The sequence below is a fragment of the Tyto alba genome, unplaced genomic scaffold (genome assembly GCF_018691265.1).
Source record: "Tyto alba isolate M040663 unplaced genomic scaffold, T.alba_DEE_v4.0 Super-Scaffold_26, whole genome shotgun sequence".
Taxonomy (NCBI): domain Eukaryota; kingdom Metazoa; phylum Chordata; class Aves; order Strigiformes; family Tytonidae; genus Tyto; species Tyto alba.
In genome coordinates, this window is record NW_024881300.1 from 1,261,145 (window position 1) to 1,288,673 (window position 27,529).

The following is a 27,529-nucleotide window of genomic DNA, read 5'->3' on the forward strand; positions in this document are numbered from 1 at the left end:
GGCGGGGCAAGGCGGGGCGGGGCGGGGAGCGCGGGCGAGAAAGGCTGAGGGGGTTCGCGCCGCGCACGGTACCGCCGCCGCCGCCGCCATAGTGGGAGCCGCGGGGTGAGTGCGGGGGGGCGGGTCCCCCGGAGGGGCGGCGGGACCGGGACCGGCGCATAGCGCTGCCCCCACCCCGCGCTCGCGGGCCGGCCCCGCGGCGCTGCCGGCAGCCGCGGGCCGGGTTGGGCGGGAACCGGGCGGCGGGAGCCGCCCTGACCTTCCCCGTCTTTGAGGCGCCGGCAGCGCGGTCCCCGAGGGGCTGGCGACTGGGGCCCGGAGCCCGCGCTTCCCGGCTGAGGGAATCGCCGCCGCCGGCTTTGCCTGGGGCGGGGCGGGGGGGGGGGGTGCCGTGCCGGGCGCGGCCCGGCGGGCGGCGGTGGGCTCGGGGCGGGGGAAAGCTCCCGGCCCGGTTCCTGTGGGGAGTGAGGGGCCTCCGGTGGGGCGAGCCCGGTCCGCAGGCTGGGGGAGCAGGTTCCTCCGGCCGGTAACTGGGAGGGGAAGGCTGCTCCTCAGCCCCGCGGGAGCACCGGCGTGCCCAGCCGGTTCTCGCAGGAGTGCTGTTTCTGCCGACGGCTCCGGCGTGCCCCAGGTTTGCCTGAGGCACCGGCACCCTTCCTCGGCACCCCGTCGGTGCTCCGGCCTTGCTTTGCGCTGGCTTGGTGTGGCAGGGCGGCGAGGTAGAAGGGGGGGTGAGCTCTCGGAGCTGCAAGGAGATTTGTGGGGAGTGAAAGGTGGATTTGAGTATGCCTTCTGCTTTGAGGGTTTGGGATGTGCTCCACTGTATCGCTGCCTTGCCAGAAGGTTGTGTGAGGACTGAAGTTAATCTGGAGTTGAATCACTTTTTCATGTACAAAATAAAGGGTTCTTGCATCCTTGGAGTAAAACTAGCAAAACTGGATGTGCTCAGTGATCTGCTGTAGCTATTTTTTTTTCCTTTGAGTTGCCAGTTTCCGGTGTGATATTCTACAACAGATGACTTTTTTTTTTTCTTCCACCTCTATAGCTGTTAGGACTTTTTATCTGTAAAAACAATCAAAACCTGCAAGGATTTACAGTAGTGAGGCGTGTACGTTGCATTTTGTTAATATGAGATGGCTTTCTGAAGACATTTAAGTCCTCGAGACACTGTTCTTGCAATTCAAATTTAACTTTGTGTTGAAGGCATATTGTAATAATACTTCAGCTGTACATTCTCATTTGAAATCCATCACGTCTAGTGTAAATTTGTCTTTTAGAGTTGGATTTGTGTTATGCGCACTGTATTGCAGTTGGACTGGAACAAAGCCCAGGGAGATACTTGAATAGGAATCGGTTGCAGAACTGTTGCTTGAAAGTTAAATCTGATTCCTTAATCAGCTGCCTTCTCAAGTTGATACTCTCTTGATTTCTCTTTTTCTGGGAGGAGTTGTATTGAAGCAATGCTTTCTATGTTTGTGTGTGGTGACTTCTAAGTTTTCTCTTAGCAGCAATTAAAAAAAGTCATTTCACAGATATCTGTATGGAAGTAGAGAAGTTACTGTGTATGGTGGTATGATTAGTGAAACACATCATTGAATTTGAAGTGTAATGATACTTTGGCTTGCTTTTGGACTATTTAAATATTTTCCTGCTGGGGTCCTAAGTATTATTTAATGTTCTTCTCTAAGAGATTGCAAGTTATTTGGTAGATGATTTGAGATATATTTGCTTTAACATCTGGTTTTGTTCAGTTCTTTACAAAAATGCGAATAGTAACAACTTTCTGCAGTTTTCTCTCCTGGGATTTCTTTTGTCTCTGTCATTAGTAATAGGATTGTCTAGTTCATGATGGCATGTTTTGTGTGAGGATTTCAATATACACTAATAGCTGGTAACATAGTAAGTATGACTTATTTCAGTTTTAAAACTCCTAGATATTGTGGTTTCGCATACAGTTTTGATACTTATATTTGTGTATGACCGATTTGTGTGCTTTCATACAATGTTTCTGGAAGCAGGACTATTGTGTGTTGCTGGGGGGGGAAATGAAGCAAAGCAGGAGGGAAAATATGTGGTTTTGGAAGTGTAAGATAGGTAGACACTGTAGGAAAAGTTTTGGTGATTTTTTTTTTCCCCAGGTATATCTTGGAAATTTGGAGCTCAACCAAAGACCTGGTACCAATCCTATGGAGGTGAGGTATAACAAGCCTTGCTTACATCCATGAAAAGTTTGTGGATCATAAAGCATGTTGGCGACAATTTTCCATATATTGAATGCTGACAATCAATAATGGAGGAATGCTGTGGCTAAACCTAGAATTATGGGGTAATATAATACAAAATAGCAATGTTCTTTTGGTCCTCTTGCATTTAGCACTGTACCAGGGTACCTGGAGTTATGTTTTACGGGGTGACTACTTTTATGCTATTTAGTTCAGGGCTACTATTTACGCAACTGTCTACTTTGATAAACATACAACTGTGTTCTCAAATGTGCCAAACTTCAGTTGCAAACCACAAGAAAACTTGCAAGGGTCAAATTGCAGGTGTTGATAGAATTTCTGTTTAGAATAAAAATGAATACTGAATATTATTTTGCTATTGAGCTAATGAATGAACCTAAATTTTTAAGTAGCATTGTGGCCATTGCTTAACAGCAAAACATGTCCTCCTCTCTGATTATATGTATTGTAATATGTGTCTGTAGAGTTGAAAATCATCTTGGCTGACTCTTTGTGACTGTTGGGTTGTCAGGTTGCAGGCGGGATGAGCACTAAGCTGTAGGCCCAATGAAAGCTTTTCCAGAGTCCTCCCTGTGTGCTTTGTTTACTAGTGGCCTTGTACTTGCTGACATCTGTAAGCAAAAAAAAAAAAATATACTTCAGGTTGGCATAGTTCCTGCATTAATTTGTTTTAATGAAGTTGGAGTAGAAGAATAAGATGACTGGGAAGGGGAAAGTCAATTTATTTTCTGTATTTTTCAGAAGGAAACAGTCTGTACCTTGTCACTCTTCCCTTTCCTCCCTTTCCATCCTTTCACTGTTCACATATCTAGACTTAATTATTTTTAGATCTTAAAGTGTATTCGTAATAATGTAATTTCTTGTGCATCGTAGCCCATAGCAATTACTAGGTGAAGATCTCTGTTAAAATCAATAATTTCTTACTGGCCTGGAGCAGTAATTTTCAGATTGTTAGCCTCTGTGGATCAGTCAGCTACTGTGGCGATGATAGTGAAGACACCCAAGAGAAGCACTTCTTTCTTTCAGTCTCTGAATGCCTGAATTTGCTCCTCAACTGGAAACTTCACAGGTTTTCAAACAGAGAGAGACTGACCACTATATTGGAATTTATCAGAAAGAGGTACAATGTGTTTAAGGTGAATGACTGATGATGTACGATGCCCCAGAGTAAGTTCCAAGTATTTGATCATCCCTTGTGTTAATGTGCATTCTACCTGGCCTGGACTTGTTTAGCCTAGAGAAGAGAAGGCTTGAGTGGGGTTTAATTGTAGCCACTAGTGTCTGTCAGGCCAGTATCAGGAAAATGCAGTCAGGCTTTTCACAGGGGTTCTTGGTGGGAGGACAGGAGACAGGGGTGTAAATTGGAACAGAAGGGGTTGTGGTTGGACATGGGAGAGCGGCCCTCTGCATGAGGATGGTCCACCATTGCCCACAGAGGTTATGTAGTCTTCATAATCAGAGCTTTTTGGGGTCAAAGTGGATAATGGCCCAAGCAACCTGATCTGGTCTCCTAGCTGACCCTGCTTTGAGCTGAAGGAGGTACCTTACAACCTGAATTATTCTGTGATTCTATGACAATTTGCGTAGCTTCTTTTGAAAGTGTATGCCTTTGCTAAGGGAAGATTTATCAAGTGATTCTCAGTGTAGTTGAATAGATGATCTGTTTGAGAGAAGATTAACTGGTCCTTTGATGCTGGTTCCATTGTGTTGCTAGAATGTGTGCACAGGAGACACTCCTGTCTTTGTAAGTTTTAGTGGCAATAGAAAGATACTGAACGAAGAATACTCTAAATACAGTTTGTTGCTTTACTTTTTCTTTCTTTACTGCAGCCTAAAGGCTGCTCACTTTTTTAACCTGAGCGATCAAAAATATATGTGGGGTAGAAGCTGTATGAACAACAGGAACTGAAACAACTGAGAGCTCTTTCGTTGTCCCTATTTACTCTTGTTAATCAATAGTGAAGGGTGCAGCAACTGATGGTCTAAGTCGTGTTTGCCGTGGATTCACATGTACCCCTGGACTGACAGCACTGGTTTAAAGGGAGCATTGATGCTGTCTTGTTACACTGATTTTCAAATCTTCCAGAAAAGAAGCTTGACTTCAATCTTGAGAGAGTTTTATTTGGGTGCAGTGGTGTGTAGGGCCAGCTTTAATATCCAGGGAGTGTGGTTTATCTATGTTCTGATTATTTGTGGAGTAAGTGTAGTCAAAACTGGATAGTAGATGACAATGTCTTTTTCTCCACTTGTATGTTAGAATGTATCAGTTTGAGTTTTTTCCTCTTTAAATTCAGTGTTTTTCTTTCTTGGTATTCTGCAAATTAGAAAGTCTTCACTAAGGTTATTTGCCTGTGATTCTGGTTCATTGATTCTTTGACTACAGCTTGATTTTTAGATGTGGCAATCCCTGGGAGACCACCTTTGTTTTCTGTAGCAATTTATATTATACTTCACTATTTCTCATACTAGTTTTTGTTGCCCTTTTCAGACAATGTAGGATTCTTTCAGAAGTGCACGTCTGCCATGCTTGAAGTCAAAGAGACTTAATTTTTTACATTGATAGCAGTAAACTTGCATATGTCTAGGTCTGATAATGCAGTAAACATAACTGCTGGTTGAGACAATTATTTGGTCTTTCTCCATACTGTGGAGATGTGATGATAGTCCACCTGCTCCAAATGTCACTGGTGCTTACATTCAGGGAAAGTGATCTGTTTGTTTGTCTGTTGGCAGGTGACTCTTTCAACTTTTGCCAAGTAAAAAGGTGGCTTTTCCTCAAGTTATGCCTCTGAGTAGTTCCAGTGATGCTGCTTCAGCAGAAAGATGGACTTTGTGCTGTAGCATGCTGACAGAGAACTGTCTCAAGGCTTTTGTGATTTCTTGTTTGTTGAAGGAAGCAAGGAGAAAAGGTTTCACCTAGACCTTTTGCAGAAATGGCTCTGTTAAGGGCTGTGTTCCCCCTAGGAGTTACGGGCAGTCTTGCTGTGTTTGTGCTGATCTCTCGTGCCCAGAGTTAGGGCAGAGAAGGAAGAGGGATTGAGTGTAGAGATAGGAACAGCTAAGCTGTGACAGGCAGTGGGAAAGATACTGCGTTTCTGGATTTTGTGGACAGGAAACCTGTTGCCTGAGGCCAGTGTAACCCTAGCCTAATTCAAGGTCACTCATGGCCCATGTGAAGGCTCTGTTCTCTTCTGGTTGTCCTCTGTCTCATACCTTGATGCATCTTCCTCTTTGGTGCTACTGCTCTGTGGGTCATATGGCTTCACATGATATTGGTGCCTTTTGCCATGTGCCAAAGCACATGAGGAAGGAGCTTTATCCTGGACCAGCACGGGTGGTGGCACAGGGCACAACAAGCTGGAGAAGCCTATGGGGACGTGGGGAGAGAGGCTTCAGGGTGTAGTGTAGCCTTGGATGATTTGGCAACATCAAGGAGCAGCAGAAGCACTGGGCAGCACAGACTGTGTGGGCTGGGCTGCAGGGATTGTGGGGCCCTGTGGAAGTCCTCTGGATGTTGGGAGTCTGTGACTGCATGTAGGAAAACCTGGTATCGTGCAGAACTGGGAAGTTCTGCATGGTTTAGGATATGAATTCCCTCTCCTGTGCTGTGGGATGCTGAACGCAGGAGCTTTGCTGTGTATTCAGGGGCGCTGTACCCCACGTGCAGCAGTGCCAGGCCAAAGGATATCCATAGGATGAAGATACTGGGGATACTGTGGTACCTTGTAGGACATTTGTAGGAAGCGTGGTGAGAGATATGTAGAGAGCCAGAGTTTGCACTTGAGGATGTGTCAGTGTGTGGCCTGGCAAAAGCATTGGAAAATTTGATTTAGATGTCACTGAGGAAAAGTTCCCTGTGGAGCTGCGATCCCAGTCCTGCAGTGTCAGCGTATACCTGTTGAAGAGATTGTTGCTGGCTGCTGCAGCTTTTGTGCACTGTATTGGGTTTCAGCTTGAGCACTGACTGCTGGGTGGTATTTGAGGTAGGGATAAATTCTCTAATATGAGCAGATTCCAAGAAATCGAGTAAGGTGAGTTAAAGTATTACATTCCTTGTTGGTAGCTCAGCTTTGCTGCTGTACTTCTGCAAAGAAGCTGTTAATCAAATGGGCTGTGATGTTCTTAAGTGGATGTGATGAGGTAGGTTTGAAGTGACAAAGGAAAGAAAATTAGTGTAAGAAAACAGTGTCCTTTTCCATGGGGAATGAAGGTGAAATATCCAATGATACAATTAGACAGTGGTAACTTTGAGCAGGTGCCTTTAAAGGACAGGTGTGCAACATCTTTCTAGCTTATTGAAACTTCTTTCATCTGGCTTAATATTAACCAAATATTCTTGCCCCTCTAGCCAAACTTCGAGTGAACCATGGATAGATTTGGCTGGATGTTTCTAAGGCACACCTGTGTTGTTAGCGTTTGACAACATCAGAACATGTGCATTCTTCCTAGATTTGGAATAGGTCTTAAAAGCCTTTTATATTACATATATCTCACTAAACCAGCCTGATAAATGTATCAATACAATCCATAAAAGATTGTATTTCATTGAAAGGGGCTAGGCTTAATGACACAGAAAATCATTCCTATCTTGTTCTTTCTTTAGGTACATCTCTAAGCTTCTTACATCTGTGATGACAGGCAGAAAACATAAGACAGCATGGAGGAAAAGGTGACAAATCAGAAATGGAAAATAAAAAACCTTTTCAAGGAATGTGAGAGTGTTCAGCAAAAGCATCTATGAATGGCACAGGAAAAAGAGCAAGCAAGGCTGTAACAAAAAAAAATAATCAAGCAGCTTTTTTTTTTTTTTTTTTAGTTTGGTTCTCACTTCTGGCAAAGTGAACATTATAACCAGTCAAGTTAATACTGGCATTTTTAAATTTATTTAATGGTATTTTGCTGATGAAAATACAAATACATTTTTTTAGGAGATAGCAAGCTAGCATACTTATTTTTTGTTTCAGAAACTATAATAATACTATTTTCTATATTTAAAATATGAATTTCTTAATTTCTTGAAGTCTCAAAGGCGCCACCTCACTGTTCCAGGATTGAACAGGAGGCCCTGGTGCTTGAGTGAGGCTGTTGTGCCCTGAGGAGTTGAAAGCCTCTGGGTATGAATGAGGTGTGGTGCCAGCATACAGCTGGGTCTTGGGTTTGTATGATGGTACAGTGAGCTGCTAAGGGTGAATACACATTGTGTATGTGGGGAAAAAAAAATTAATTTAGTAATAGCTAACTAGTTTCAGGAGAATTAGATGGTGGTTTTTTGCTGTTTACTACTTCATGTCAGTGTTGGATGTGTGGCTGTTTAATATCAATACTGTCAACTAAATTTGCACTTGAATGTTTAGGAAGGATAGCTGATAGTGTTTGAGAGTTCATGAGTTGAAGCTATGATGATCTGTGTAAAGTGAACAGAAGTGATTTTTACTTGGACTGATTGTTGGCTCCACCACAGCGATCCCAAATGACATACCTCTAGGCACCTGCAGATCTGGAATGGAAACAGAAGACTTTAAAACTAAATACTAGTACTTCTCATTTTCCAAACAAGACATGAGAGCCCTGCCTAACAGCAAGGTGGGCATCCCTCAGTAAAGTTTCCAGGGAGTTGGTGCAATGATTTTTAGGGTGGTTTTCTTTCACCGTAAAATCCTTTCATACAGGCTGAAGTTGTTTCATTTCTACATCTGCTCCAGGCTAGACTGGTATGTGGCAACTGGGGATGTGCAATCAATACAACTTTTTCTCTGGTAAAGAAGTAGGTTTAAGTTGTTCAGGGTGTGCACGTCTTTGGTTATTTAAACCTGTTGTACTTGGATGGGTTTTTAATTTGAGATCTGTTTTCCCAGAGGAGTGACCACACTGGGTAAAACTTCTTCACACTGAGTCATGTATTGCAAGTATGACTGGAGCACATATGATGGTGACTGATGCCAGATTGTAGATCTTTTGGAGCAGTTCAAATGCTAGTTATGTGGCAACAAGTCTTTGAATTTTTACTCTGTGTTAGTGTGCAGGGTTACTGAGTTTGATGTTGACTGTATTGCCTATGTGGTTGATATTGAAATAAGGATGCTTAAAAATGGGATAGGTATGTTTCTATTTTAAGCTAATTTTTGACCTCATCCTTGAATAAAACAAATTTCTAAGGTGCACTTGAGAACTAGTGTGCAGCCAGCATCAGTTGTATGTCAAAAGCCATGGAGTCTGTGGCATGCTTTCGTGGTGCATTGTCACAACCAAAGCTGCTCCTGCTGAACCTCTCCTCTTTCCACAGGCTACAAAACATCAATTTTTCAGCAAGGAGAACCACCTATGCTGTCTCTATGCTGTCACATTCTCTGCTCCACAGATGCTAGACATTTTCTCCCTCAAGTAGCCTGGGTGTCTAAGCTCTAACTGTTGTTCTTGGTTTGTATTTTACTTTGGTAGTTGAATTTACTGCCCTGAAAACTTGTATGCTACCTCCTGTTATGCCACTGATGTAATAAAATATACTTACTTTTTCTATAAGTCTGGCCAAATTTGTGTAACTTTAAAACTTAGGTTTTAAAAAATGTTAAAACCTTTAAAAAAATTTAGGCCTAGGGTTTGAACCCATTTCAGTTCCCATTTGTATGAACAAAGCTCAAACAGCCAAAGACCTAAAATATGAAAAGAGCTTCCTTGTCTGACTGTGCGCAGGAAGCTAGGCCTGGTAATACTTCCTGTGGAGATCTTAGGAATATTATGGTTTTTGCTTCTCTTAAGAATTTGTCAAGTCTTAAACAGGTGTCTGAGTAATTGACATCTAAAGGAAGCCAAAGTAACTGTTGTGGCCCGTGTTCTAAAACTGAATTTCACACCTTTCCAGACTCGCAGTACAATACAGACCTGCAGCTCAAGGGACCTTGGTCAGGGATTGCCAAGAGGGACTGGTGGCTGACAGATCTTGATATTTAGCAAATATGATTTAGTTTTCTTGTAGTAAAGTCAGATCTTAAAATGTGATTTAGTGGGTTTTGAGCGCAGCATTGTTGTGTTTCGAATTTTAGCACAAATCTTCAGTCTTTCAGAGAGATATCAGGATAAAGAAAAAGAGTATTTGCTTTCTTGAAAAATGTAATAGCATGATAAAGCTATCTATCATCTGTACTGATCATGTAGAATAGTTTCTAGGCTGGGTCTGTCTGAACTGCTGCACATGTGGTATGTTTAGTCCCTCTAGAATAGAGGGCCTTGTGTTCAGAAGTGTGGGATGCCTCTGAGCTTCCAGTACCTTCACTGGGAACTGCAGATTCTCACTACTGTGAAAAAGTCATGGTTTTTATCTTGAAATTACTAGAGGTTCAGAGATAAATACTGAGTGTTCTTCAGCTTCAGTGACAGGATAGAAGAGGAAAGTAAGCTTGTGTTAAGCGAAGAGCTAGTGAATTAACTCCTGTTGTGTGCCATTGAAAGGACACTCTTCCTTAGAAGGGCCGGTGGATGGTGAAATACCTGAGGAGCTGAATAGATAAATCAATTGTTGTAAGCCACTTGCAGACAATCCATATTGACATGTCAGTTGTTTACAGTAAATGAGATCAAGTTGAAATAGCAAGTGCTTGCCAGCTTTTTCAAGTGGTGTAATCTTTGAAGTATGTGAATATAAGGTGGTAACACTAATTTTTAGTCTTGTTCTACACTTTTGTATGTGAGTTGTGACCTTGTACTGAAATACCTCAAGAAATCACCAAATGCTATGATAAGAAATTAAACTATTTGGTATCCAAGATTTTTATTTACAAAAGTCTAGGATACAGAGGTGAGATTTGTCCTGTTTCTTCCAAAGAAAATTTCTGCCCAGCTGAGAGGGTCTGTGTTTACTGATGTTTAATACTCAAGCCAAGTGTTATGCTTATTTATGTGATCTTTCTGATGATATTTTTGTTTGTTTGTTTTATAGTCACTGGCTTTAGGTGAGGATTCAGAATGGGAGACAAGCCTATCTGGGAGCAGATTGGATCCAGCTTCGTACAACATTACTACCAGCTTTTTGATGCAGACAGGACTCAGTTAGGAGCAATATATGTAAGTATCTACGAAAAGGGGGCTGGGGCTTTGGCCCATTATCTGTCTAGGTTTCCTTATTTTGATGTGTGGGAATACACAAGGTGGGATAGTGGGCTTTATCCTGACCCTACAATGTCAGCGCAATCACACTTAGTCAAATTTTATTTATTGCATTTCTTTTACATTTCACATCTATTTTGAGCTTTGTCTGCCTTATCTATAGGCAGTCAGACTTGTAAAACCCCAGGCTGGCTGTAGACAGTGGTTTGTAGTGGTGGAGACTGATGATGATCCTGTGATTAAATTCTCTGTAAAAGGAAATATGCTAGCCTTAGTTTGCCATTAATTTAGGCATGGATTTGCTTGGATTGTTCTTGAAGTGGGATGTGATCTAAGCCCTACTCTGTGTTTAGCAGTTCTTGCAGGTGTTTCTGGAATCTTACTCTGTATTGATCATCAGAACATTAAAGATTTAAATAGATTTAAAATTTTGAATCCAGTTTAAGTATTTAAAATTTATTAAATAAATAAAAGTTCAGTTTAAATTTCTCCAAATTATGTTTTATTTTTGCTCCTTATTTGGGTCAAAGTACATTTGGTTTCCAAAATCAAAGACTGTGACTAACAAACCCAGGGAACATCAGCTTTTAGTTTTGGGGGAAGATTCCCCCAGAGCATGCGAAGCACTCTGCATGTGGAACTGATTACAGGTGGTGAGGAATGCTGCTGGGTGGTTGAGGCATTTCAGCAAGATACTCGAGTCTTACAAGTCTTATAGGAGCATATCCTGTTTTTCTGACCTCTTTTTTGTCTGCTGGATGAGTTTTGTGAAGTTTCACCAAGCTCTTGAGGATTGAGACTACTTCACAAGCACCATTTGACACCCATCCTTATAACTCAGCAGTATCCACCAGCATTTGTTATTTGTACTTTTGTGTATTTGCTATCTGCTAGTTTGTTGCCGTATTTTGGCCAAGAAACTGTGTACAAAGAGCCTATAAAGCAAGAAAAACAAGTAGCTGTGTGTTCAATCCACAGCTCAAAATATGAAGGCACTTAGCATCTTCTGTCATGTTACTGCCAAAACACCTTCAACCCTCAGAAGGCTGATAAGTACAGGACCTTCCACACAATGAACTCCTGGGCTTTTTCTGCCCTTAGGGTCTTTCTGCCTTTCACCATTCAGTGAAGGTACCTATGCAAATGTGGTCAGGAGAGCTGTTAGGAAGGTCACCAATGTGTATCTGTTTTGAGGAGTTTCTAAACAAAGGAGGATGGGACCCTGTTTTGTGTGGCTAAAATGCACCAAGGTCACAACTTGTTTAACTTAGAGGTTCTGCAGAAATGTGCTCTTACTGATGAGCTTTTTGCCTTCAGAGACACTGGGAGCAAACAAATTTTGTAGCATGCAGGAACGCAGCAGGGGAGCTTTTGGATTTGTTTTGCATTCCTGTATTGCTACTTTCCACCGCAAGGTTCAGTTTTCTCCTTTAGTCGTGTAATCCAAGTCAATTGAGCTTTTGTCACCTATTCCAGGTAGGGATCTGGGCCAGTCACTTCTGCTATGAATTGCTTGAGTTACCTGAGTTGAAGTACTAAGTTAAAGACTTGTTTTACAGTTAACCCCCTGCAGTTTTTTTGCAGTAAAATGCTGTAACTACTTCTTCCCTCTGCTTCAGGTGTGTGGCTACTTATGAAATATTTTCTTACTTTGATGTTGTTTTCTCATTGATAAGGCTTCTGCGATAGAAGGGTTGCTTTTTGTTCTTGAAGCAGTTGCTCCCAGATTGTTGATGCAGCAGGTGGCTATGGGGGTAACCTATAGCAGACAGTCAGGTGGACACTAATTGGGTACAATGTGATGTGGTGTGTTTCAGGAAGAGCATATTTCCTCACCAACTTAATCTGTCCACTGCTGCTCTTTGAAACATCGGGAAGGTCCTGCACCACTGTGTTCACCTGCTCATTGCTGAAGTGGATTCAGTAAGGCAGGTTCTGGGTCCCCTCAGCTTCTGTGATTTTCCATATTTGAAGGCTGTAACTTGAATGCTTGAGAGGATAGTCTTATTCCCTGGTACCATCACCTGGCCTCTCAACTTGTTGATGTGAGGGGTTGATGTCATGTAAGGTGCAAGTGGTGTCAGCCAGATGACTTGCTGTGTGACTTTAGATTTGTCGTGGTTTCGGCCTGGTTGGCAGCCAACCACAACACAGCAGCTCTCTCTCCCTTCTCTGGCAATGAGAAGGGACAGAGAGCCAGGTTTGGGGTTCGAGATAGGACTGGGATGGGAAAAATTCCCCTTTATGATCATGAGCAAAAGGCAGACTCGTTAGGGGAAGAAAAAAAAGAACATACATTTATTACAGATACTGACAACACATAACAGAGTAGGACAGTGAGAAGCATTGCCACATCTTGAGAACATCCCCCCCACCCCTCCCTTTTTCCCGGGCTCAGCTCGGCTCCCGATATCTCTACCTCCTCCCCCCAGTGACGCAGGGGCAGGGAATGGGGGGTGCAGTCAGTGCTGCCACTTCCCTTCGGTGGGGGGGAGCTTCCGGGACTTGTTCCCCCTGCTCCATCATGGTCCCCCTCTCACAGGAGACAGTCCTCCACAAACTTTTTCCAACATGAGTCCCTCCCGTGGGCCGCAGCGTTCCCCACACTGCTCCGTCATGGGTCACTAACTTCCTCCGACTGGATTCCCTCCCACGGCTGCAGCCCTTCCCGAGCTGCTCCGGCGTGGGATTCCCCCGCATGCTGCAATCCTCCCAGCACTGAATTACAGCAGCGGGGCTGCCTTTTCCCATGAGACCCCGGCCTTCTTTGGGCACAGCACCTTAATTATGCCAAGCAGAAGCCACAGGCCATAAATCGATGTCTGCTCCACCGTAGATCTTCATGGGTGGCAGGGGGGGCCGCCCTGCCGTCTCACCACAGGGTACAGGGGGGTCTCTGCTCCGGCACACCTCCCCCCTCTCTTCCTCCGTTCCTCCACTGACCTTGGTGTTCATGCAGCTGCAGCAACTCCTCCTCACCAGTCCCACTGCTCGTCACCATGTCCCTTCTTAAATACGTTACCGCAGAGGTGCAGCTGATTGTCTCAATTTCCCAAACAGAGGTGGAGCTGACTTGGAGCTGGGGGAGCTTCAAGAAGCTTCTCACAGGGGGCTGCTCCTTTAGCCCCCTCCCCTGCCACCAAAAAAACTCCACCACTCACTCAACTCAGAACAAGATTACACAATCTAAGTCTGTTTCCTCGTAAGAGGAACACATACAAACTGAAGGGGAGGTTGTATTCAGAGGCTCTTCATACTGCTTTTGGTTGCATCTGCAACCCTGGAATGCTTTGTGCTGTTGCTCCTGGTTCCCTCCTTTGTTCTTCTGGCTCTTGCTGCACTGTATAGTTCCTTCTGACGATACATGGAGGACCAGAAGCTTTTTTAGAGTGGTTATGGCAGTTGTGCAGGTTCAGCACAGCATGCATGGCTGAAAGAAGTGGCTTTTTGATGTGGTGTGGGTCAAAAACAGGGTTTGGAAAATCTACCAAAGAGCACAGAAATGGAGTTCTTTGGAATCTGCCATTTTCTGTTGAGACATTCAGAGCTTCAGTTAGAGTTGAAGACTGGATGGGAAAGAGCTGGGAATTGTGTTCCTGTAGATATTTAAATTTAAAAGGGCAGAAGAAATAGCCATCTCTGATAGGGTGCACAAGAAAGGCTGTTGGGTATTGGGGTGAGGGTGCTGTTTGGGGATGGCAGCAGGTAGACTTTGAGCTCAGTGGAAACCAGTTTAAATGGTCTGTTTGCTAAGGTTTAAAACTGGATTTGGGAAGGCAGAGCTATGTCAATAGTAGGATATTGTGACTCAGGTTTAAACAGAGTATCCTAAGCTGAAAGAAAGCTTCTTGCCTGTTGCTGTTGCACTTGTCACAGTATGCTCAGAATACCCTCCCTCATATACTGGAAGAGCTTGTAGACTGAAGCCCCTCAGTACCTTCATGCCGTACAGGGCGGTCTGTTAAAGACCTTCAGGGGCATATTCTACTTTTCTGGGTGTAAAATATGCAAATTAGTACCTGAGAGTTAAAAAAAAAAAAAAAAAAAAAAAAAAACCAAGAAAAACGTAGTGGTGCAACTCATCTTGTCAGATGTCTTTATATATTTTTGTCTCTCTGCATGTTTGCCTGTGTGTCCATAGGATTATTTTATGGGATCCTTTATATTTTCTTCCGAAAGGTAACTTTGATCCAAGGCAGGAACTTTTTTTGCTGGTAGAATCATGATAATGAAATTTAGTCTACCTAATTTATAGTTGATTGTTCCAAACTTTTTCAGTTGCTCTTTGTGGTTTCTTTCTATCTCTCTTTGAGGTAGTGTCCAAAGAGCTGGACTCTAAGGATATATGCTGAGTAAACAGTCTCTTACCAGGATTGCTTAAGAGTTACCTAAGCAGGTTCATGATTTTTTCTTTTCCCCCCAGATTGATGCGTCATGCCTTACGTGGGAAGGACAGCAGTTCCAGGGCAAAGCAGCTATTGTTGAAAAACTCTCTGTAAGTCTGTAATCCTTACTGAATGTTTTGGGAAATGGTTCTGGAGACTATAAATTAATTGCTTCTGAAAATTTGAGTTAGACTTGAAGTTGAAAATTTTTGAATATGAAACTTGTGCTTCCAACTTTTGGTCTTCAAGAAATGTTACTTGTGATTTAATTCTATGTAGTTGAATGTTCCATTGGTGGCTCTAATGGTGGAATGTTAATTGACTCCATTACTTTGCAAGGTTATTTTGTGACAGCAATTACATTTGACATTGTATTTTTCAAGTAATACAGTTCATGAGCTGACCCTGTGGTGGTCAAAGGTGTGTTTTTGGTGGTGAAAGGTGGGGTTTTGTTCTTTTAAAGCATGCCAAGGAAGCGGCAGTAGCAAACCTGTTATTTGGATCTGCCTGTGATAGATGCTAAAGGTTTATTTGCAAGAAACAATTTGTTTTCTGATAAATAAATTGCAAATAAGTTCTATAGTAAAGAACCTGACTTCTTAATGCAGCATTTGTCAGCTGTTCAGCTGTGAGCAGTTACAATTCAGGACTTTGAAACTGGTGTTTCCTCTTCGTCAAGCGAGAGGAAAGCATTTCTTACTGCATAGGGACTGAAACTCCACATTCATTTAGTTAAACTGGAAGTTTTATCTTTTTAAGTAAACCCATGTTTGTTATAAAATGGGATGTACTCATAAGCTGTCATGAGACTAGGAAGTTTATTTCTCTTTCAAGATACACAGAGGGCATGCTTTAGGTCCTTAGGCATTCTGCTAGGAGCATGGTGTATCAGACAGATACACCATTTTTATTACACATCAGGAAGAAAAAAGTCCTTGTAACTTGGATGCTTGTCTTGTTGCACAGCTACTGCTCCTGTGTTTTGGAATCACTCCTCTCATCCAGGACATCTTTAACTGTGAAGGCGGAGGCTTGCCCTTGGATCTGTGTTTTAGGTGCCTGCATTGCCTTTGAGAAGGCCAAGCACCTCAGAAATAGCACAGCTTGCAACTGCTTGATTCTAGATGAGGAGATAAGCTCCAGAGTTGCTTGTTTGTGTACTCAGTGTTCTTTAGACTTCTGGGCTAGCAGCCATTTAGATACCCAACCAGCTAAGCATTTGCTTGGCCACAGTGTCTCAGACCTGCTGCCTTGGATCTGGCCCAGTGCAGATCGGCCCTGTTCCCACCGGAGTGTTACTCATCTTTACCTTCCCTGTCTGTGGTGCCAGTTGGACTTTCTGGATTCATGTGCCTGCTGCACAGTCTTGATGAGTGAAGGCATGCTACTTTGCCTCAGGGAAACTTTCTGACTTGTATCTGTCTGCTTAAAGTAAGGAAGAAAGGCAGTAAAATTATTCCATGCTGTTCCACTGCCATGGCTTGTTATGGGGCTGTATCAACTTACTGTGACTAATGTCTTTCAGCATACCTCTGTCAGCACTGAGCTACTTGGGCTCTGCTGTTTCAACTTAATGTGCTCACCTACTCTGGGCTTCTGAAGCTTCTTGGTCAGTTGAGCAGATCGCTGAAAGTTTGGCACTGAAATTCTCTTGCATTTCTTTAGTTTTGGGTTCTTCAGTGCCTGGCTGATTAATCAGTGTAAGCACCAAGAGGTGACCTTTTCTTTTACAGCAAGTTCTCTGCTGGGTAACAGCAATGCTATGGCACCTTGTTGACATACTCTTGTCAGATGAGGCTAACACAGGAGGGCAAGGTTGTGAAGACATGGCTTTGCCAGCACTGGTGCACCTGTATGTTACAGAGTGGGATTTGACACTTCTTCCTTCTGTCTTAATTGGTGCTGGACTCGAGAGTTGTTTCAAATAGAGTGCCTGGCCTAATTAGGAGGCAGCTGATTTACATTGAGCATTTGAGATAATCCTGTTGTTCTACAAACCACCTGGACCAAGGAGGAAGCTGGGACAGGTGGCTTTGTTGCCAGGAGTGAGTTTAAGCTACTTGACTTTATTCTTGCAGAATTCCTCTTACCTGTCCTCAAGGAGGATTCCACAGTTCTGGTAGTGAAAGCCTAGACAAGTTTTAGTATCAGAGAACACTAAAAAAAGCCTTGGTTGTTGTATGACTTTTCACTTTAGTCTCTTTTATTGTACTCTTTATATCAAAAAATGCTTCTTTCCAGTACAGGTGGATGTCCATAAGCAACCATCCTTTTGAGGTAGCTTCTGCCTATCCTAAAAATCAGTGATCTTTCCTATCAGCTGATCTTGCTCTTTCCAGTGGAATTTCCCACACTTCGTTACAGGAGTAGCTCACTTGGCTGGCCAACTATTGGAGTCCTTTTCTCTGAAAGGGACAATCGGGTACTCGAAATAGGCACTGTCTTACCCAGCCTTGTCTTTGATTTCTTGTCAAGGTTTTGCAGAACTTTTGACTCAGAAGCCTTTCCTTTCTGCCTATTTTCTCTCTCCAGTCTCAATTCTCATTGTCATCTTGTGGTGCTGAAAGCTGGATTCTGGATACAACCACATTCGTTCCCCTTCATCCCTCAGCCTTTTCAAGAGACTTCTTGCAGGACTTGCTTAACAAGAAGCTGTTGCGTTGCAGTGGGACCAGGCTTCATAGTATTCTTTTGTTGAAGGAAGAGTGTGCAATGTCTCAGTCTGTGCTTGTGCAGATGCATTGCACATTCGGGTTTGGGATGGTGACACGGGAAAACACTCTGCTGGTAGTTCAGAAAAGACTGCTCTGGATTTTTTTTGTTGTGTTACTAAATGTCTATTCCATATTACAAACCAGCAGGCTCACTTTGTACTTCGTAGTAGGTTGGGATTGTTCTCCTAGCCAAGAGGAAGCACTGCAGGCTCTATTAGAGAGTGTTCTTGAATAGCGTCCCTCCGATTCGAGGGCTGCACTGTTGTACACTTCCTTTGCTTCCCCAGGTCGTGGTCCTTCCACAGTTTGTGTTCTCTATTATCTAAGGATTTAGCTTCCTGATATTCTTCCTAGAGCCTTATTGTAGAGCCAAGACTGTAATTCACATCCTTGACAATAGGACTTAGGTCTCCTGTTCTTGTATCTTGGCCTTCTAGGAAGTCTTCTGGGCTCCTTCCACTAGAGTGAAATGCAGAACTTGTCAAAGTGTTTGGGTCTGCCTCAGCCTGTTCAAAAATCAGGGAAATGAAGCAAAGGCATCAAAGTACAACCTGAGGTTTAAAAAAAAAACACATGTTGCTGTCCTGTGCTGTGCATGGACTCGGTATCAGCCATGTGGTCACTCAGAGCTCCATCTGTGCTGAACTGCCACATCCAGTGTTATGAAGCATCCAGTGTTAATGCAGCTTTTGATAGAACAGGACCAAAATTGCATTTGTGTGACAGGACTCTCAGATCCCCTCCATATTTGATGTTTACCACTTGGAGTCATCCATAGTTGGATTGTGAATATGGTCTGAGTTGAAAGAGAAGAATTATTCCCTCATGTCTGGTGTTTCTCAAGGTGTGTTACTTCTACGCTTAACTCCAGGCATACTTGCACCTGCTATATGAGCATGGAATGCTTTTTTCTTTTCACTGTGTGCTTTTGATCTCTACCTCTTCTTCCTTTTCCCCTGCTCCTGCCCGGTACATGGCAAGGATGGTGTCTGCTGCTGTGTTGGTTCCCCTCAGGTGCAGTTATCAAGGAAGATAAAAAGGGGAAAGGTGGATATATGTATTTCAGGTTCTAAACACTGGTTCTTGGTCAACCACCTTTCCTTTGTATTCATAGACACTTGAACACAGAAACAAATTTGGAGTGGTCTGGTAAACAATCTTTTAACACTGTTCAGAGTACAAAAGCTTTGTGCCTTCATCATATGAACTTTCAGTTTATAGGTGAACTGAAGTGTAATTAGATTAGGAAGAAGTACTGCTCAACGCATACGGTGACATATTTCATGTCTCGGTGCTTGAAGAACATAGCTGTTATGCTCAACCCAGCATGAGTCGCAGCAACTCTCCGTGCAGTACCACCAAAATAGTCTAACACTTCATAATGTTAGATTTGCTCGATCTTTGTTTTGTAAGTTAAATAATGCAATGAATGTACACTGCCTTATTTTACTTTCTTTTCATTGTAGAGCCTCCCTTTCCAAAAAATACAACACAGCATCACAGCACAAGACCACCAACCCACACCTGACAGCTGTATACTCAGTATGGTAGTGGGACAGCTTAAGGTAAACTCACTCTATTACAGATTAACAAATGTTTGTCTTAGATTTTTGCAGGATCGTAAATCATCCAATATCTGAAAAAAATAAAATGCTCTCTTGGGTGGGGAAGGAACACTGATAAGCTTGCATTGGGATGTCATCCTTCTGCTGTTCAAGACTGTCAAGAAACCACTCATACCTTCAGATAATTAGCAGTAGGTAAAATACCTGTAATTTGACAGTCATATGTTCCTGCCAAGCAAAGTAACGTGGCTTTTACTGTGCATACAAATATCACATGGGCTTTAGAAGCATTAGTACTTCCTTTCCTCAGTTGCACTTAAAAGCATCACTACACCGTTCTTGGGCAAGATAAGCACATCTGCTATTAATGTGCTCTTTGATGTAACATATTAATCGAGCTGTGATTTAGCAGACTTTTGTTAGCTGACAACTGTTCAGTAAGACCATATTTTTCTTTGCTGCCACAGGACACAAGAATACAGTCCTGGTGTTAATGCAGTCCAGTACCTCAGTAGCCAAAACTGGTTCAGCAATGGGAGTATTGCTTCTGAGCTCAAAAACTGTTGAAACAGCTCCTTCCTATTATTTTTCAGGCTATAGTGTGATTTAAGTTATACTATTGAACTGTGTAAACTTACTCAGTCTCCTGTTCCTTTGAGGAAATGTTGCATCTAAATATACCGGTGCCACAGACTTGTAAATTCATGAAACCACTTATTAATGACAGAATTTGTCCTGGAATCTGCAAAAAAATATCCTGTATGTAAAGTCAGCTGTAGGCAGAACTTGCTCACAGTGGGCAGTGTTTATTTAAAAAGTGTGAAATTACATAGCAATAGTTAAAATTATCAGAGTTAATTTTGTCAGGGTTTGGTCGAGCCAGGTCAAGTCATGACTCTGAAGCCATCCAGCCTTTAGAGTTACTTGAACCCGGTTTCTTTTGAAATAGCTGTTTAGGTTTGCTTTTCCTGTTAACTCTGGATGGCACCTCTGGTATCAAAACATTTAAACTTCCACAGACTGTACTGTTAAGGAAGCAAACACAGGACTGAGATTTTGAATCTGCTTGCTTAGCTGCTCCCCTTAATTGTTTCGGGCTGGGCAGTTAAGAGCCAGTGTATTGCATCCACTTCTAAGCCTAACATAGATAGCTTTGGCTCTCACTAAAGTTGTTCCTGCTTCCTAGCTGTAAGTTGGATTCCAGCTTTCTTGTTGCTCAATCCCACCTGCACACACTCTGAGGAAAAAGAGCCACACGTGGCCACGGAAAGCACTGAATTGCAGAACAGTTATGAAGTCAGACATGCTGATCTCATCTGTCTTACTCTTGGGTGTGCTTAAAACCCAATGATGTGACCAAGATCTTTTGACTCAATGTCTTGGACCAGTCACATGTACACTTGGTTTTGCACAGTCATGTTTTTAAGGTTATTGCATAATCATTAAGCATATCACAGCTTGTAACAGTGGTTGTGTTAAATCCTGTGGCAAGATACAAAGTTCTTCAAGATTCTGTAAAGCTTTTGGGTTTTCTCATCCTTTGGTATGGTTGTTACAGTTGTAGGTGCAGTCCAGGAGCTTGCCATAAATACCATGGCTTGGAATAGTATTTCTTACTGTGCCATTTTTATCCTCTGAATAACTTCATTTTGCTGAAATCACTGAATAATTCAGGGATCACATGAGAGAGCATCTGGGCACTTGGAAAGAATACATTGGATTAAAGTATGCCTAGTGTCATGATCAAATACAACTTGTTTTTAGTAGGAGGGGGAACATTTTTCCACTCTTCACATGTATGTATCTCCAATCGTAGCTTTAAAAATCACATTTTAATGCCTGGGAATTCTGTTCCTCATTGAAGAAATGTCCAGAAACTCAGCTTAGAATTTGGCTTCTTGCTTCTGCCCTGCATGATACTTACACAGGTGGACAAGTGAAATAATCAGTAACAGTCTGCAGCATGACACATACAGTAACCATTTCTGCCAGTACGTGAACATGGTTGTGACATATGTAGTGAATACTTTTTCTTGTGCTAATACATACGTGCTGACAGCCATTTTAATGTGTCTCAGTGCTGTTCTCGATACAGTAACTGAGAACAACTGGGTTCAGTTAATGCATTTTAATAAGCGGCGCTTCTATAGCTCCAGTCAAACAGGGCACACTTTAACATGCAAACATGGAGTGACATACTTAATTTTATTCAAAAGTTGCTTTCTTAATCGTGTGGCTGTTCTGCACCGCTTTCATCTGTTGGTCTTGAGGAAAACTGTTGAGAAAGGAAGGGCACTTTCATGACCACCAGTAGCAGGGTTATAAGGGAAAAGCCATACTTCCTGATTATTATTCAGTTATCCTTTTCGTGGAGCCGAGCACCAAATTCTTCAAAACCCAGTAAAATTAATGCATATGCTTTTGAGTCTTCTGCAGTTTTTCAAAAATTGCATTTTATGTAATGAAGGAGCATGCATAATGCTTTTAATAGAGTATTCCAAGAAAATAATGCTAAAATACCTGTAATGTGCATTTATTAAGAAGCCATCTTGGCATGAACTTGAAGCCTTAGTTGCTTGAATTGCTAGTCCCAAAAGTTCAGTGGAAACTCATTCCTAAGTGAGCTGGACACATCTTGTATTTCTTCCTTAAACCATTATATTTTGATCTTTTTTTTATTTTAGAGGGAGAAAACTCAAACCAAAGCAGAAAAATCTTCTACTCTTTCTGCATATACTGTGGGGTGAACTGCTACCAAATTGTCACAGGGCCTCAGCTCTCTTCTTAACTATACAAGAATAGTTCTGAAGAAATAATGGGGCCAAGGACTATCACTGTCAAACTCTGTATTTCCTTCAGCAGAGTATTATGCCTTAAGTGAACCTGCAGATTTGAGTTGTTTTAAGCCTTTGGCCTCCCCTGCTGGAAGGAGATTTAACTGGGGTCGGTAGAAATCATTACTGACCCGTGACAAGGTCAGGATGTGCATCTGCCTCTGCTGCTCCAGTCTACAGCCCAGCATGTGAATACCAATATGAACTGTAAAAAAAAAAAAAAAAAGCAACCTCTTTTGCAGCAGAATAATCATCTGCATTGAGAGGGGACCAGATCCAACAGCTTCTTGGAGAAGATATTGGAGAATAATAGAGCATCTGAGTAGGGTGAATGTCACTAGCGAGGATCTAACCAGCAGCAGTACAGTAAACACTTTCACAGAGAAACATATTTACAAGTAAACATATGAAAGATCGTTTTTAATGGATGCTGGGATTTGTAGTTATGGGGTTTTCTATCCTTTTGTGGAGGTATAATAAATATATATACCTCCACTTATTCTGTTTTTTTTTTTATTGCTGTTCGTTGTCTGTGTGCATGCTTGCTTGCTTCAGCTAGGAAGAGTAAGCACCAGTTTAAGCCTTTAGGAGTGAGTTTCATTTAGTGTGATGCTACTTTGCCAATGTTCATCCAGAATGTCACCCAGTATTTTCAGTGTGCTTCACCCAGTAATGTATTTCTCCTGTCATGCTCAGGCAGATGATGACCAGGTTCTAGGCTTCCACCAAACGTTTTTGTTGAAAAGTTTTCAAGGTGCTTGGGTGTGCACCAACGAAGTCTTCAGGCTAGCCCTCCACAACATTTAACCCTCTGCCTTACCTCTCTTCTATGCAGTCCTCGCTGTCCTGGTTGAGTAAGGAGTGCTCTCTTCTCTCTTCTGTCGCTTGAGCTTGGCTGAGAGGCATGGCTGTGGCTTGTGTGGTTCTCAGAGCGACCCCAGCAGATCTGTGGCTCTCCTGAGAGTGTGAAGTTTGAAGTGATTGTTGCAGAATTAATTGTGATAAACTAATTGTTATGCGCTGTTTCCTAGTCTTTAAAGGGAAGGAAAATTTGCAATTAAAATCATTGGATGTTTTTGTAATGCATGCTGAACGATTAAAGTGCTGCTTAAAGCCTGTTAAATGAGGATCAACATCTGAAAGAACCTGCTATCCTAAGTAATTAGCCTTTCATTTGAGATAAGGATAGTTGCAAGCCTGCAGTTCAATCAACAGCTGTGGGGTGCTGGTGAGAGAGTAAAACTGTCTGACCAGACAAAAGGAGAAAAGTTGTATTTTCCTATTACGTTTTGCAGTGAAACTTGGATTACAACGTGGTGTCATATCTAATACTCTGACATGACCCATGGTTCTGTGAGCTGAGGATTTTCTATAGTTTTGAGCCTCTAGGTCAGAAGGGATGTAGAAAAACTGGGAGAGGTCAAAAAACTGCCAAGTTTGCCAGTGTTTGAGAGCTTGTTGAGCTGTGAGAAGAGGTGGATGAGGGCAATCTGCCTGAAACATAGGTGGAAAGTAGTTGAGTACTTCCAACAACCTGGATGCAAACTCTTCTTGGTGGTGCTAGACAGTGTAACAAGGGACAGTGGTTGTAAACCATAACTTGGGAGGTTCAGATTGGACACAAGGGTGGGTTTTTTGGTGTGGTTCTGTGCTTTTTTTTTTTTTTTTCCCCTATCTCAGCAGAAGGTATAAACCCTGGGAAATGTTGCCTGGACACACTGTAAAACCTCCATTCTTGGAGGCTTGGAAGACCACAAAGCTGTGGCTGCTGCAGTGCTGCTGGTAGTCCTGCTGCAAGCATGAGGCTGGACTCAGAAACCAGAGGATCCTTGCAATCTGATTCTGTGACTTTTTTAACTTTTTATTTTGAATCAAGGATATGAAACAATTTGAACTGCATAAAGGAAAGCTTTGTACAAAAAATAAAGCCCCTGTGTTTCAAGCCTGAACTCACATTTGGAATGCAAATTTTGAGTTGGACACAGCTGAATTTGGAGTAGAAAGCAAAGCGTTTCAGTGACATTATCTGAGCTGCGATGAAGATCCAAAATAAAGTGGGATAGGATTAGTCTGTACCTTCTAGAGCATCGCAAGTCACTCAACTGTGGGTCTTTGCTGCATGTTAATAGGGCATATTCAGAATTTTGGGAACAGACTATAAATTACTTTGCCTTAAATATAGTCTAGAATTTGTCCTTGTTTTTAAAGTGTAAAGTGTACTGCTTCTCTGTCATGTGAAGATGTAACATGAAAGGAATAAAGAAAGCAACAGTGTGTGACTTTATTGTCGGAATTTGCCATCTGTACAACAGCAAGTGTTTGGGGAAGAATTCCTTTTAATCTTTTTTTTTCATGTGTCCAGACCTGAATTGTGTAAGAAAGGAGGAAATTCTCTTCAAGGCAAAGCACTAGTTGCTGCAGTGCAGCTAGGCTTATCAGAAATTGATGAAACACACACGAAAACTAGTCTGGTGGTGATATCTTTTTTTTCCAGAAGGGTATTTTTAAAGTGTACTCATGTCAGTAATGACATGCTCAAATTTGGTGTGAAAACTACTTATGCAACTTGTAATAGATGCCTCAGTGACCTAAGGAGAGGAGACTGTTGGGCAACTGAGAGTATACTAAATGCTTATCAATAGTTGTGATTAGAAGTGGATTCAAGCTGAAATTATTCTGGCTGGCTGATTTAAATTAAGCCATTAGAAAGGAGCTGACAAAGTATGGATTCATTCCAACTTAGTCAAAAGGGATGGCATTAATAAGATGCTTTGCAAAGGTATATGTCAAACCCTAGTGTTCAGGGGCTCTGATGCTACTCAGTTTTCTTAGATTCCTTCATGTCCAGGAACCTACCAACTACCAAGCAGCAATGAAGCTATATTAGGATGTAAGTGTTGTATTTGATACCTAGGAGAAGGCTAGAGAATGCATAAACCCATGGGTTTCAGTGCACGGGCCACTGCTTCAGCCTGGATCTGCAAGCATCTTCTCTGGGCAGATCTAATAATGATAATACTTCCCCTGAAATAATTGGCATGACTGCTGTCTTATGTGCTCATCAGCTAGCTGGATCGCTGGTCTAATCCAGCATGATTGCTTGTGTTCACACTCTGCTGATTATTATGGACCCTCTTGCCTAAAGCAAAAGAAGGCGTATATTGATGTGACAAAAAGCTGCCTGGTTTATCAGCCTGTTGAACAGTGGCTTTATTGGCACTTGCTTTGCTTGAGAATTTCTTTTATCAGCTTGTCTCCTGAACACATGGACTTGCTCGTACTTCTGACCTTACTTGTTGCCTTCTTAATTTCTGGCTGTAGTAGTTTCCTCATTCACTTTGTCTTTCATGGTTTTATAGTAATTTGATAGCTTGTCCATCCTCCCCACACTGATCACATTTTTTGCAAGCTAGAGTCATACTCAATTTACTTTCTTCAGTAGGAAACGATCCCATAGCTGGCTTATTTTTCTCACCCTTCTCTGGCCTTTCCCTTTCTAGCATTTTAATTTTTGTTAAATGAGAAGTGCATGCAGGATTTGATACGTGAATGCTCTCTGTGCATTTATGCAGTTGCTTACTTGTGGGTTTTGGTTCTCTGTTCCTTTCTTAGTAACTGCTAACACTGTGCTTGCCTTGAGCTCTGAGCTGGTTTAAAAAACAAAATGAAACAAAAAAGTTGTCCATCATGATTTCAGTATCGCTTTCCTGAGAGGCTATCGCTAATCTAAGGCGCTTTTGGGTTTTTTTCCTCTGTGGATTGGCGTAAACTTACTGCAACTGCACTTCATCTACACCGTTTTATTTCCTAGGCGGTTGTCACTGGGAAATCCTTGCAGTGATTTTCATTTGGAATGCTGCTTTCACACGCACTGTACCCTACCAGTGCTCTGGCAGACTTACTGTTTTGTGATACAACTGATGTCCTTAGCGAGCTGCTCCTGAAAGCTAAATTGTTTCACAGTCAATTTATCACCTACACTAATATTACTTTAAAGATTATTTTTTGTTATTTTGTAGTCTGCTTTGCTCTTCAACCTTTTAATTCGCTCTTCTTGGCGGACAGCAGCAGAGCATTGTAAATAAACATTCAGCACTTTGACAGCCTTTTTCATGTGCTACTCTGGCTGCTGCTTTTCAATGCTTTTTTTTTTTTTTTTTTTTTACGCATTTCCCCCCTTTTCTGAAGCTGAATAGACGTGCGCTGAAAGAATAGAGCTTAAAGTCCTCAAAAAATGCTGAATTGAATACACTGTGGTCAGTATCAGAAGATTGTTTTGTAGCTTAGTCCTGTGCACTGTTCAGATTAAATCCTGTTGTGTCATTTCCAGTTCATTTGGGAATCATTTATGTTGAGGCTTTAATTCCTTCATGATGTCTCTGAGGAGACTGGTAAACATTAGGTGGGAGAACTAGTCTCCCTCTAATACTAATTTTTACTTTTGTAGTAATATAGTAACTATAGTACAGGCACTATACTAGTGCACCTAGTTAAATTGTCAAAGACAGGAGTTGAGGCACTGCTGCAAAGATGCCCTGTGCTTAGAACACCTCCTTGCAGCTATAGCAAATACTTTGCTCCCTTCAAGCTGTTTCTGGACAGTGGAAGTGGGAAGTACTATGTTTCTGGGCAGCTGTACCTGCTCTGGAAGACCTTTCAAAAGCCCCGATCGTTACCAAGATCATTCAGGCAATATTGTTGATACCAACTTCTACAGAAACCCCTTTCTATCATCAATCCAAAGTACAGCAACCAAAAACTAATTCTGAAACACCTTTTATGCTTGGTTCCTGGGCAAGGCCCAAAGAAAATTTGTGATTAAACACTGAGGCAGGCATGCTCTTATCAGTGTCGTGAAGCTGCTGAAATGAGATGTCTGCAAGTCTTCCAGAAAAACCCAACTTCAGATGCCGCTGCAGGATTTCTGTGTCACTGGGCCCTAGGTGCTTGTCTGCAAAGCACGTTGGAACAGAACCTCTGGTTGTATTAGTGTCTCTTGAGGTACTATGCATCTTACAGCATGTGACATCACTGTTAATGTTAGCTTTTAAGTTGCCTTATTGTAAGTTTTGGAATGCATTTCTTAAAAATAGCTTTTTGAACTTCTTTTTCCTCTCTTTCTACAGGCTGATGAAGATCCTATTATGGGATTCCACCAGATATTTCTATTAAAGAACATCAACGATGCTTGGGTTTGCACCAATGACATGTTCAGGCTAGCATTGCACAACTTTGGCTGAGCTGGTCACCCCGAGGCACCCGTGCTTTTTTTTGTTTTTGTTTTTTTTTTTTTTTTCCTTCTCTCCTCTTACTGGTATTATTCACACTCACGGAACATTCCAAATATCATACACAAACCTGCAGCACTGCAGAGCGTGAGCAAGCAAGACCTGCAACCTGCCCTTCTGCTGAGTTTACATTGTCACTAGATGAGTTTCTTGTGCATGATGTTTGGAAGTTAGACTTAGCTGCATTTGACAAGAGAAATTTGTGTTGTACCAGCATGCCTCGGAAAGAATTTATAATGCAAAAGGTTGTTGTTTATGTACTGACAAGATGCTCTATAACCCAAAGAAATGAAAGAACAGCAGCCTGTACAGCCCAGATACTGATTTGTTCAGATGTTTCAATGCTACATTACACAATAAACCCATGAGATTTTCTTAACCGTTTAAATTGTTTTCATGA

General features: G+C 42.2%; 1 protein-coding gene across 4 annotated transcripts; it reads left to right on the forward strand.

The window, feature by feature from the left end:
* Window positions 1-27,508, forward strand: NUTF2 (nuclear transport factor 2). 4 transcript variants are annotated; one of them, XM_042797686.1, is made up of 6 exons: window positions 12-105; window positions 2,139-2,197; window positions 10,177-10,301; window positions 14,767-14,838; window positions 18,909-19,007; window positions 26,968-27,508. In XM_042797686.1, the coding sequence occupies exons 3-6, from the start codon at window positions 10,203-10,205 to the stop codon at window positions 27,079-27,081; spliced, it is 384 nt and encodes a 127-aa protein (XP_042653620.1). In that variant the 5' UTR covers window positions 12-105; window positions 2,139-2,197; window positions 10,177-10,202; the 3' UTR covers window positions 27,082-27,508. The 4 variants fall into 4 exon arrangements, with proteins under 4 accessions (XP_042653619.1, XP_042653620.1, XP_042653618.1 ...); XM_042797684.1 differs by having other exon boundaries at window positions 2,139-2,192; XM_042797685.1 differs by lacking the exon at window positions 2,139-2,197 and having other exon boundaries at window positions 1-105.
* The last annotated feature ends 21 nt before the right edge of the window (window positions 27,509-27,529 follow it).